Below are 13,784 nucleotides of genomic sequence, written 5' to 3' on the forward strand. Positions count from 1 at the left end.
TCCCAAAGTCTGACCCAGGGGTCAATCATGGCACCAGGGCAGATTTTATAGTTATTTATGACATTATTGAAAAGTTTTGAAATGTACCTGGGCAGATAGGCAGTTTCTCTGTAGAACTTGTCAGGATTCATAACTGCCTGTTCCTTGTGTTGTCTCATTCTCAAGATGTGTAAGAAAACTATTTTTTATTTTATTTACATTTTTGTGGAGACCTTTTTCACACCTGGTTACATTTGGCTACACTGCCATTTGAACAGAATGTATTGGACAGTCAATATAATAGCAATGCAGTGCACTGCATGCATGTGAAAAAAGGCTGTAAATGTAAAAAAATTAAAAGGTGTTTGTTTTATTCACAGCACAGATGAGTGGCTTACTGTACATTTGGCTACACTGCCAACAAAAGACAATTGATATTGCATGCACTGCAGTTATTATATTTTTTTGTAATGCGATGCATTTGTATGGACCATTTGTTATGGACCAAATGTACAGTATGACAGGAGATGCAGTCAGCCCTATGGTATTTTCATGTTTTCAAATATGGCCCCCTTTGAAAAAAGTGCAATATGTGCCTCATATTTCAAAATACATGTTTATTTGATTGATGAATGGTACAAACTACACAGTTTTGAATTATTGAATTAGATTATGATTAAAATGGAATTTGCTATATACAGTTTACTGAGAGGACCCCTTCTACCATCTGATGACCTGGTCAGTGGTCTGATACAATAAGTTAAATTATTGAATTAGATTATGATTAAAATGGCATTTGCTATATAGAGTATCACTGAAAAAGAATTCAACGCAGTTGAATACATAAATTAATTCAGCAGTTTCTATTAAAAGCCCAGGTAATTGTGGGTTTCACTTTTTACACAAACGTGTTGTTTTGCAACTCAACTGACTGAACGGATATATTCAGGAAGTGACCTAGTTAATTTCATTCACCCCGAAAAACAATCGTACAATCGACATTCAACACTAATGTGAAATGGGTTACCTAGCAAGTCTCAAGTCCATTAGCTCCATTGTTAACTTCAGGTCCTCCATAAAGTAAGTTGGTTGCGTTGGTTCCTTTTATTAAGACCTGGAACGCATCTGTGTAATCTTTTTATTTGAGCTAAAAAGCATTATTTTACACTTTGGCTATTCAAAAATAGCAGATATACAAGCTCATAGTGCGGCACCGAGCAAACATTTTTAAAGCGAACATTTTTAACTCAAATCTTTGCTTCTGGGGGTCCTTGTAACAAAATATTTTGAGATGGGGGTCGGCGGACAAATATATATAATTTTGGGGGTCCTTGACATGAAAAGGTTTGAGAACCACTGATATAAAAACATACGTTTTTCAGAAAACTGTTAGGATTTAGAAGACATTAGTAAGAATCGGTCTTACTCAGGTCTAAATGGGTTAATTGTCTGAAGGTATTTAGTATTGATTATATTTTTCTCTCTGCATTGGTCGAGACAAAGCTGGTCAATAAATGTGACAAAAAATAAAAGATAAAAGATTAGACCTCAACAGTGACTGCAAAGCAAATCTGAAACAGGCTGCTTGAGATGTCCCAGAATGAAATGTGGGGGAATCATAAAAGGTGGCAGAAACACTGGTATGTGTGTCTCACAATGAGAATTGGAGGTCAGGCTGCCACTGAAACATTCAGCTGCACCTGGGACATCAGACAATGAGAATGACACTGACCTCCTGCACTGCAAAATCCCCAGTGTCACTTAAACCCTTACGGGTTCATTTTTTACACACTCTTGGGTTAAATTGACACTTGGGATTTTGCTGTGTACACCCACTTGATTAAACGGCAAATAAACCCTTTTTTTCCTCGTGTCCAATCGATTTCAGACAAAGAATCAATAGAGTGACAGACAATGAGAAAGAGAAAAAATAATTGAGAGAGAAAGAGAAAAGAGACCCAAAATGCACAGGCACAACAACAAAAAGTATTTATGTTTGCAGGGGGACCCAAAACCAAAGAGGCTGACAGTGGCCAGCACTGAAGATGAGGAGGAAGGAGGAGAACGTCATTGCTGAAAAACAAATGGAACATTAAGAAGATCAGGGAGGACAGGAATAGTGCCATGTCTTACTGGCAGAGGGGCCAGTGTGAGAGATGTTAGCATTATAATGTAATGTAATGAGGGAGCAAAAGGGTGGCAGCTTGCTTTTGTCTGCAAAGAGATAAGACACCAGATGTGTTCTGCCTTCGTGTTAACCCATTAACACCGGGTGCCATTTTTTAGATTTTTGGCAAAAATAGCAGATATACAAGCTCGCCGCGCTACAAGCTTGTAGATCTGCCATTTTAGAAAAATCTTGAAAATGTGTGCAAATCTTTGAATATATATATATTTTTAAAGCGAACATTATTATAGCAACAACAGTTTTTTGAAAAAACTTATGTTGCTATAATATCAGTGGTTCTCAAACCTTTTTCATGTCAAGGAGCCCCAAAATGATATGTATTTGGCCGTGGACCCCCATCTCAATAGTTAAAAATGTTTTAAACATAAATATATATTCTAAGATTTGCACACATTTTCATGATTTAAAAAAAAATAGCAGATTTACAAGCTCATAGCGTGGCACTCGGTGCCGCCCTAATAGCCAAAGGAATCAAAAAATGACACACAGATGCGTTCCCGGTCTTAATGGGTTAATAGTGTCACACCATGCGGCCAAAAAGAAAATCTGTCATTTTTCATGCTAAATTGAGTCGTTTCCCAGGGCGGGCCGAATCGGTCTCGTCTCCCTCTTTATACAACATGTACAAAAACTGGGAAGCTCACAAAAGGAATCTATTTGATAACCCCATTCAGAAGAGACAATCGACTTTCTTTTCCACCCCACATTAAATCAATTTAATCTAAAGCCTCCCATCAGGTTGGATTCAGAGTCTAATTGAGAAGTGGAGCAGTGGGGGGGCGGGGTTATTAGCAGGCTATTCTCTGCAGAGACAGGATTCCAACAGATTAACGGAGAAATATTCACTGTGTGTGTGCGTGTGCGTGTGCGTGTGCGTGTGCGTGTGTGTGTGTGTGTGTGTGTGGATTTGCCTGTGTAATGTATGTTCATAAAATCATTTTAATGATCAGGCTTTCCGATTTTTGTATTTCTGCCAGCAGGGAGGCTTATTAGTTACACAGCAGTTTGATAGCAGCTTTACCTATTCTTGGTTGACCGGAGATCCTCAGGGCTCTATACTAGTTACTTTTCTGTTTTCGCTCTACATTAAAAATATCTTCGTTGAAAATAGCCAAGCTTGGAGATTTTCGAAAGTTCTTTTGCAAACATTTTCCCCCCCAATATGGTTGCTGGGGTTTAAGTGGTTAAGAACGACACAGCCTTTTGGAAATTGACAGTTCTCTGAATCCATGTGGACAACCGCATTCAGAAGTCCCTCGTGAGGCTAAGGGCTTTAGAGCCGTATCGGTGTTTTGACTGCTGCAGGCCTGCAACCGATTGATAATCCTGGATTAGTCATGTTTCCTGACCTTGACATACAATAGTGTTTGAAAGCAATCCCTATAGGAAACTAACAAACTATTGTTTACAATATCCTGCCTCATCATACGGCCGCCCTGATGGACAGAGCTGAACAATTACTTGGAAAACATAAAAATGGCTTTGACAGAATCCACAATGGATTTCTGGAGATCAGTTTATATAACGGCTCATAGAACCAATCTTAGTCCACAGAATCACTCTTTTATTGTCCAATCCATACAGGTACAGACTAGTAGTCAAAGATGTACCTTGTTGTGGAATATTGTAACAGATGACGATTCTAACATTTGGAGTGATTTGTGACAGTAACATACTGTATTTGAATTCATAGCCTCAGAATTGTTCTGTTAAGTCAACAGAAACTGGAAACTCTTTCTGGAAAAGGTTATGATTTAACTTCTATCCAAACAGGAATTTCACATTTAAACATGATCTCACATTGAAAGTTACTGTGGTGTATAACAAAGTGTATGTTTTCATGTATGCTATGCTACAGTACAGTGCATTTGGTCAGAAGATGAATGAAATTGTCACTTGTGTTGTCCAGACATTAGGCTACTTCTCTTTTTTAACTGATATTTTGTATCCTGAGTACACTCACACAGAGTGTGATGCAACTTTTATTCGGAACAAGGTACATTTTTCTGAGCTTCCACAATGTGAATGTATCATTTATTTGTCATGCCCCCGATGTGTAAAGATCTAAAGAGTGCAAAGCTGCAAAGTTACAAAGTGCTCAAGCCATTGTGGCAACCTGTCACTCACTGTGGCAACAATTCTCCGGATGGCAGCAGCTGCCATGTCCTCTCCTTTAGGCTGGCCAACCAGAGTCATGCCCAGGTACTTAACGTTGAATGCCATCCCTTCCAGCAGTGTCTCCTTGGTGTCTGTCCAGTTCTCCGGTAGCTCTGATTGGACAAATAGACAGAAAATTGGAATCAGCCATCAAATACAGAAAGATATAATAAATTGTTTCATAACCATTTAGATTAGTTCATATCAAACAGTTAAAGGGATACTTCACTTTAGGGACGGGGAAACATTTAAAAAATATATTAAAAATAAATGAAAAAAGTAATGGAAAATTCATGGCCCCCTCACGCATTAGATTTTGCCATAACTTCTTTCATTTTTTTTTAATATATTTTTTTAATGTTTATTTTATGTGAAAGTGAAGTATCCCTTTAAACATCAAGCAAGTTAAGTTGCTTCAATTAAGAAAGTGCACTTCGGGAATTGCCGGGTGTTCAACAAAGCACAAAATAAGGAGGCAACCAGTCTATGGAAGCAACTCTATTCCTGACAACAGCTCTATTTTTGTAGGAAAGGTTTTGAAAAATAGGATATTTACTTGCGACCCATAAAAATGGGCCCGCAACTGAAAATGGGTCATGACCCTATGTCTGGGAAACACAGAGCTAACTCATTTCACAAAATATGAAGAAATTGTTGTGAGGAACATGTTGCACTGAAATGTGTCTCAGTGCTAAATGTGAAGTGTCACAACAACATGTGAAGATGATTATTTTAGCATCAATAGTGGTAAACCTTTCTATGTTTCTATGTCTGTTGCATTTTTCTATAATTCAGTTTCTCTTTTGTATCTGCAAAGACCACACTATTATGTTTCTGGACCATTTCTTTAAATTATAGGTCAGATCAATAACATCACAGTACAAATTATATTTAAACATCATTATCATTCACTTAATGACACGTCTGAGGAAATTACAAATGCCTGTAACAGAAATACGCTAGACAATACGAAAGCAAAGTGAACTGGTTGCAACATTATGAGCCTAAAAGCTGTCTACTTTAGAAAGCTGCAGTGCCCTACTGCCATCTTGGCTGTCATGTAGCTCTCTACTAATAGCACTACACAGTCCCTTAGGTGGATACTGTGAGGCTGCAAGGAGAACTGTGAGAAAACAGAGGCCATGCAGAGAGCTTAAAATACCCCTCAGTGGCACATGGAACTTAGACAGAACCCTGCAGAAAGGCATCAGGACAGGAATCATACCAAAGTGCTACATGACTCAGGAGAATCAGTCCAACACCATTTCACATTTTTCATATCACAATAGACAAAATAATAGTAACACACCATCTCTTGGCAATTTAAAACCATTCAGACAATATAGGGAAAATGTGGTAATTATTGGAAAATAAACACAATATAATCAACAATTGTAAATGAAATATTGGACAATTGCTTCTGCTTCTATAGCAACGTAAACACCAGACTGTTATTGACAACAACGATCTGCTATCAGGAAGTAACAGACAGCAGAATGCCTTGATTGACCAATCAGAATCGAGTAACTCAATCAAAATTGATTGTTTTGCTTCATTTTTTACTTTGTTTCATGTGGAGACTAGAGGCATTAGCACAGAGAGGATGAGCAAGACGAAGAAGGATGAGGGCAAGAGGGGGACAGAGAGATAACAGGAGCCCAACACCGAAGGACTATCAGCAACGCTCAACGTCGGCCATGCCATCTGTCACCAGCAAGCCCCCAAGCAGCTGTTTAGGCGTTAGAACAAACGCCATCCCCTCATGCCCCTTCCACTGCACTGAATTATTAACTGAGTTCCAATCCCACTCAATGAGCTGGTTCAAAAGCAGAGAGGGGCATTTGATGTTATTTAATGTGACTGGTTATCAGTTCTCATTTCATCGTCCTTTTGATTATTCTGTTTGAGCCGTCAGACAAGAACTGTGAGGAAACATGAACACATGTGGCCAGAAGAAGAGATCCACCTCTACTGGAGACCATTTTAACTCCACCAGTCCATAACAGCTGACAGTTGGGAACAATGATTTTTAAGGGGGGGTGGGGGAACTCAACAGCATTACAGTGATTCAGTTGTAGGGACGTTATGTTATGTTTTATTTTTGGTCACTTTCACTTTATTGGTTAAATTCATAATTCAAAATCTAACACCCGAGATTCTAGGGGGGGTGTTCCAATGAATCCAATGTAGTTATTTAGTCTCAAGCTCTTGTTAATACTTTTCATTGGTTAAATATTAATAAAACCCACATTTTATGTGACACACTTTCACTTACAAAAATATATTTAAAAAAAAAAATTGCAAAAATAGCAGATCTACAAGCTCACAACATGCCATTACGCACTGTGAGCTTGTAGTTCTGCAAATTCGTATGATGAAGTAGGGCATTCATTTATCAAAACAAACATAAAAAGTTGAAATATGGATATACAAGGTCTCTGCCTGACAGCAATGATTTGATTATCAAATCGTTTCACAGTACTGCTGTATTAATGAAGATAAATGCTTCCATTAAAGAGCACAGAAATGTATTTTATTCCACACTGGTAAAAGTGTCAGAAAAACATTGTCTTCCTTCTGCAACAACTCAATGTCAGGCTCAGTTAATTTATTTTGGCTCAATTCCAAGATATCTTTCAAATTTCAAGTCCTGCCAGTGACTGTTGGATGTACTGTAGTAACCGTACACATCACAAAATTCTGTAAAATGATGAAGCCAATATAGCCACATAAGTGCTTAACTAATATGGTCCATATCATAGCTTTGCCAGGCTATAAATATGAATTATTTAAGAGCTTCATGTTGATGCTTTGGGCTTTCAAGTGTATTATCCCTCCAAAGGGGGAATGCTTAATATTTAATAAATCCTTCTCTCTATGTGCACGGGACTATAGAGGGAGAGGGACTGATAAGAGTGACAGGAACAAGCAGAGTGAAACTAATTGGATTTGAAGTTGTTGTTCTTCTAAAGCAAACACCAGAGCTTCACTGAGGAAAATATAAGACTTTGAATTTTCAGGAAGCTGCTGCATTTATGAGCAAATGCTAGAACATGTTTGCATTTGCACATGTGTGTGTGCATTTGTACGTGTACGTGTGCGTGTGTGTGTGTGTGTGTGTGTGTGTGTGTGTGTGTGTGTGTGTGTGTGTGTGTGTGTGTGTGTGAGTGTTCCAATTTAAAATAACATGGAACAAGATTATCAAGGGAGAGGCAGAACTAATGTCTGTATCTTTATTGACACATGCACCTCCTAGGCCAGAAAGTGAAGCCTCCAAGGGATGCCAGGGAGGGCAAATGTAAGAGAGAAGAAAAAGAAAGACAGAAAAATAATTATATACTTTATTTTTTTATTTTTCTCCCCTTTTTCACACACATTTTTGTGTGTTGTCATAGCGGTTGTATCCTACACTCATCTGCCAGTGAGGAACCCCCACCGAGAGGACTTAGAGCCTCCTCCTACTCCTACACTGCGCCACTCGAGAGCCCTTACTTTGTATAATAATAATAATATTTTCACCTCTTTTATAAGTCATTTTGCAATAGAGGGGCAAGAGGCTATAGCTCTCGAAAAGTTTAGGAACCACTGCCTCTTGGGCCTAGGCCATCTGAGAAAGTGCTTTGCAGTTACGACTTAAAAAGTAAAAAGTAAAAATATATTACCATGAAGGCACAGGGGTTACAAGGCATTCATATAGAACCATGATATGCAAACTCTGAGCATTTGAATACTGTAGGTTTGCCTTCTAGCACAAAACATTTAACAGTCCACTGAGCTAAAAACGGTATAGTGCAACATTTCACAGTAGCTGAGGTGACCAGAAGAAGTGTTGCAAGAAGTGGTGCACCCAAGGCTGTGTATGCCTTCAGCCATGCAACACGCAGCTATCACCAGCTGTCTCCTACAGCTCTACACATTATTTAAAATAATACCCTGGTGGATTCTCTCTCTCACACACTGCGGATTAATTGCCAACACAAACACCAGCACAAAGATGTGCACACACACAGGCAGGTTTGCCATTACTATGCAAGCAGACTCGCACACGATTCCAAGTTTTCTACGAAGGACAACCATCACAATGTCATTGCAAAGGCTGGCCTCATAACGGTTTGCTCTGGAATAAAACACAAACATTTGCTGTTTTCCTCTTCTCATATGTCTATATTAAGCTGGCTATTCATTCTGTGATGCTCTCACACACCGACTTGGCACCAGCAGCTGGTTTAAATCAATGCTTCCATGATCTGAAGGACTACAAACACATGAGGAAGTGAAACATTCCAGAGCACTCTCTTCTCCAATCCAGCTGACCCACCTCGTATAAATGTGTTTTACTCATCCTTCAGAACGTTGAATCTAGGCCACCACCTTGACGGGAAAATAGGCCGTGTATGCAGGGAAGATGGTGGGCTGGGAACGGAAAGAGGAGGACTGGAACTGGGTTTCATTCTGATTCTGCCTTGAGGGGGAAACCAGTAAAGCCAAGTACTTCCTTTCAACAACTGCCTCTTCTTCTTCTACCATTCTTTTTAAACCCTCTGTTTTATACTTTTTTCCATCTACACCAAATCTCTTTGCCAAAAATAGCCAATCAATGCGCCGCGTTGCACGCAGATGTGCTATTTTTGGCCAACGTTCCCCCCAGAATAGGCATGCTGGGGTTCTAGTGGTTAATTATTTCATACATACTCACTTACTATACTCATTACTTATGGTGGGATAGTGAATGAGAGAAAGTATCATGAAAGGGCTAAAGTAAAGTAACAAAGAAAAGTTACAGCTATTTTAGACAGTCCCGCTGTCATGCAACAGTGTTGCTCACCAGAAAAATAAAAGATTATAATAATACAAAAGTACAGAACAAACAATTCCAACGTTTGGAAAATAGTCAGCAGTATGTCAAGCATACTGTGAGTTTAGGCCAATAGGCTATACTTGTCAGACCACTGGTATGGTCCTTTAAAAGGTTGTAAGTGATATTGTTTTTAGGAGGCTTGCTATAGAGTGTTTTGTTCAGTAATCACCTCTTCTCTCCAGCTCTTCAGTAAACAGAAAATACATTTTCAGGTAGGTTACCAATGTTATAGTTCAAATTTTGTCTGCTCATTTTTGGTTTTGTTTCCTCAGTTTTGAACTTCCGAGTCCATGTATTTATCCTGTACAAGTTCTCTCTCCTGATTGGAGGAAATTGGTATCCCGACCAGAAAAAAGTATTTTCTGTTCACTAAATAGCTGGAGAGACAGAAAGACGGCTGTTATTGAACACACTCTATAGCATTGATTGCTATGGGAATATAGAGCTATTTAACACAAATCACTTACCAGCACCTTTAAGTGCTGCATCATCATAAGTAATACCTCCCAACACAGATGTAGAGCACTGGTTCTCAATGTCTGGTCTGGGGACCACCAGGGGTCCAAATCGACCTACCAAATGGACATACGGGTCTGTAACTCTGAGAGTATACTAAATGGAACTAGATGGACCCTTGGTTCCATTTGTACACTCTCAGAGTTAAATTAAAAAATCATTCACAGTGTAGACTGGGGTCCCAGAGATTACCCATTGTTATTTGGGCTTGTCTAAGGACGACGTAGAGAGACAATTTTGGAGTTACAGACCCCGTAAAGGTGCAGTTGGACCGCTGGTAGTCCCCAGACCCGACGTTGAGAACCAGTGGTGTAGAGCGTCTCTCTCAATCACAACTGCAAAACACTCACCAACGTTGCTAGGCAACCACAGCCATTAGCTGTAACAATCCAGCAGCTGTCAGGAGGCGGTGCCTCCAAATTGCATTACCAAACACCTTGGCTGCGTATCAAATAAAAAGGCAAAAACACATCAAATGCTGGGATAACACAGGAGTGAAGTTGCTCTGCCAAGAAATGGAGCCCCTGGTAATACCCTAGCAGGCTAGCACTTCTGGAATCACATGTTCTGCACCCCATGGTGCCGGTGCACAAACAGCACATCATGGCATGTTGCAAGACATAGGACCACGAGGGAAACAAGTTCCCAGGATATTTTTGTGTTATCCTTTTAGCCTTAATGTCTGACTGTACCTCGTGCCGTTTACTTTTCTGACTAATAAAGTATTCAATCAATCAATTTCATATACATACCATACATCACCACCATATACATACTGTACCATAATTCATTAATTATTTGTTCATTGTGTCATTCATTCAGTCCCCCACTTTGGAGTATTTCTTGTCACTGACACATTGAGGTACATTGAGGCAAATGAGGCAACAGAAAACCAATAACAGTCATTTGTCACTGACATTTGGTATCACAGTATGTTCTGTATGGTAGTCATGTAAATGGACGACCTTTAGACTGAGCGAATTGTAAATAGTGAATTTTATGGTACGTGACCACTATAGGAACAAGAGCACGCTTGATTTCCGTGATGCAAATTACACAGTAAGTGTATATTTATTTGAAGACAAGAGGGAGAAGGGAAGCACTGCTGGGTCTTGGTGTGTTGTCACATACGTACAGGTCTTTGGATGGTTCAGGTGTGGTACAGTTAGTTACTCATACGGAAGGACTGGTCGCTGGAATACATTCTTCTCAAGTGAGAGTATCACAGTAAACATCAAGTCTCTTTCAATAAACCAAAGGCACACGGTTTGTAGGAAAAAGGTTTCAAATGGGTTTGTTTTACCGCGTTTGTTTTACACAAAGTTGCAACCTGCTCTGGTCTTCATCAGATAACGAAGACTTGCTGCTTATACTCTCACCTGAGAATATATCGTTTATTATACCGACCAGTCCTTCATTATGTGTGACTATTATATTTATATGGGGATAACAATTGAGTAGAAACTGTTGTTACTATGTAATTAGTAACAGTTAAAAATATATTAAAAGTCCTTAAGATATTAAGATTTTATGTGTTTGGCAATAATGTTCTAGCAAAAGCAAACATACCTCTATAACATACTTGGAAAGATTATTCACTTTTACTTTTATTCAACAATAATTTACCATGTTCCCTTTTCTTTCAAACATACCTTTAGGCTAAATCAACAACTATAAGCTAACACAAATGAGTCTTCCAAGTCATAATGAAAATAAAAGATATCAGTACAGCCATCAAACCCGCACATCTTCTTAAGTCAATTTAGTTAGGGAGCTTTAGATAATTTTCCTTGTCAGGAAACGTGTCTCTGGAATTAAATGCATTCAACTTTATATATGCCCCGGGGTCCTTGGTAAAGTCACTGCTAGTGTGGGCCTTTCAACATAATCCTCTATTCACCAAGAACACCCATTAATTGCTTTTGCTTCCAACAACCTATCTGCAGTTAATCGTAATTGTAATGCAAGTTATCAGCTACACATGGATGGGCAAATTGAGAAAAGGGAAAGCTTTTTGGTCTACTCTATATGGAGGAGGAAGTCTTCTTAATTCAGTACATTGGGAATTTTGCTTTTGAATTTGAATACAGAGTTGCTGCTCTTTAATTACTAGGGATGGACACGTTTGTCCAGCAAGCTTGATATAACATATGAAGATGTATCTATATATCTATATGTGATAATATGCGTGTCTGTGTATATTATGCAGAATATTTGAAAAAACTAATATTTATTGTGGTAGGTAAATCCTGGCCTGAAAAAGGTACAGTAATTTATTCAGGAAAACCAAAGACAAGGAAATACATCAAAGGATTTCCTGTGCTAAATGGTAATTGCCTTTGGCTACATCTAGAATGCAAAATACAACCCTCCCATCATGAAGCTTCTTAAGAAGGATCAGAGGATCCCTAATTAGAAAAGCGCAAACCACTGTCCCAGTCTTATCTTTTTTGCTTTAAGTAGTATGTCTCGTCTTATCAAGTGTCCAGAGAATGAAATGGGATTAGGTTAGGGGTTGCTTTAAGTGCAGCCATTGCCGTTGAGCAAACAACAGACTTTTGAACTTTATCCCTGATCAACTACTAACCGTGCCATTTATGGATCACATTACATGTCGTAAAACATACTTTATGTGCAAATATCGTAACAGTCAAGGCCAATATGTGAGTCCAAATAATACACTACTACTACAGTACAGTGTATTAGAAGCATCAACTTATTTCACTGAAACTAACAACAGTTCTATTTTCAAACACTGCTAAAAGAGCCAATCTACAGTCTCACAACGTGTTCCATAGTGACATTGTTGCAGATTAGGGATGTCCGATATTGGCTTTTTTTGCCGATATCCGATTTTCCGATATTGTCCAACTCTTAATTTCCGATTCCGATATCAACCGATACCGCTATATTCAGGCTTTTTTCACCAAAACTAATGTCAGGTAACAACATCTCCTGTCGTGGAATTAACACATTATGCCTAATTTTATTGTGATGGCCCACTGGATGCATTCATAAATGACTACACTGATATTTTCCGATATAATTTTTTTATATTATGGTATTTTAATATCGACCTACCGTTATTATCGGACATCTCTATTGCAGATCTTATATTTTCATTGTGTGTGTGTGTGTGTGTGTTGAGGGTATGGACACCAAGGTTAATGGTTAAATTAACTTAGTCCTACACAATCCCAGGTATGTGCCACAATTGGCATGTCTTGCAGAAAGCTACAGTAGACTAGGTACTGAGAATAGAATGAGGCAAGGGAGGTACTTAGGCACTGGTGAGCTTCATTAAACTGCTTACATTTTCTGACTCACTCAAGCTGACATTACAACAATCTTCTTTTTCTTTTTTTTTTACCATTATTTTGTTTATAATTCATCACTGGTTGGATTAACTTCCGCAGCCAAACCTTTGAGTAAGGCTGTATTTGATTAAATAAGATGGGTCAAGTTATTTAAAATTCACATTATTTAATTCATGAAAACCACCACATTTGTTTATTTCGTTTTCATCTACCAATTTTGCCCCCAATTCTGTTGACAATGCATTGACCATTAGGAGATTCTTTTGAACTTGGTGGGAATGATCAGTAGGCCCTGATAAGAGATTATTAACTTTTGGATCTGAAAGGTGAAAGGTGAAGGTTACAATCAAGATCACAACAAAGATCAAAATCCAGAATGGCTAGGGCAGATTTTCATTAAACTTGATGGGAATGATCAGTAGGCTGCTCCAAACAGATAATTAACTTTTGGATGGAAAGGGTGAAAGATCAAGGTCACAAGATAGGACAAGGTCAAAAATCAATCAAAAAGTGGAAATGGAGGTTCAGGTATATGGTCTACAGTCTTCCCTCGTAATTTAGCAACAGAAGTGATACACAATAGAATGTGCTACTGCAAGCAGAAAGAAAGGCCTCAAGAAGCATTTGGTGGAAATTAACACAAGTGTGCCGAACCAAGGCATATCTTTCTGCCCAATGATCTGTGTGTATATTTGCTCTATAATTAAGTCACTTCAAACGTTTCTAAACAGCCCCGGGTCTCAAATCTGCTGACATGATCACTTTATTG

At 38.7% G+C, this 13,784-nt stretch overlaps 1 protein-coding gene across 1 annotated transcript in view; it reads right to left on the reverse strand.

Moving 5' to 3' along the window:
- The window catches only part of LOC308103810 (low density lipoprotein receptor adapter protein 1), a gene marked incomplete at its 3' end in the record, with an annotated part of 49,605 nt that overhangs the window by 19,721 nt on the left and 16,100 nt on the right, over positions 1-13,784 (reverse strand). The window contains exon 2 of the mRNA XM_080453985.1: positions 4,295-4,437. Within this exon, the coding sequence (XP_080310111.1) occupies positions 4,295-4,437 (143 nt within the window). The remainder of the gene's footprint in view (positions 1-4,294; positions 4,438-13,784) is intronic.

The sequence above is a fragment of the Gymnoscopelus braueri genome (genome assembly GCF_963280865.1).
Source record: "Gymnoscopelus braueri genome assembly, chromosome: 16".
Lineage (NCBI taxonomy): Eukaryota > Metazoa > Chordata > Actinopteri > Myctophiformes > Myctophidae > Gymnoscopelus > Gymnoscopelus braueri.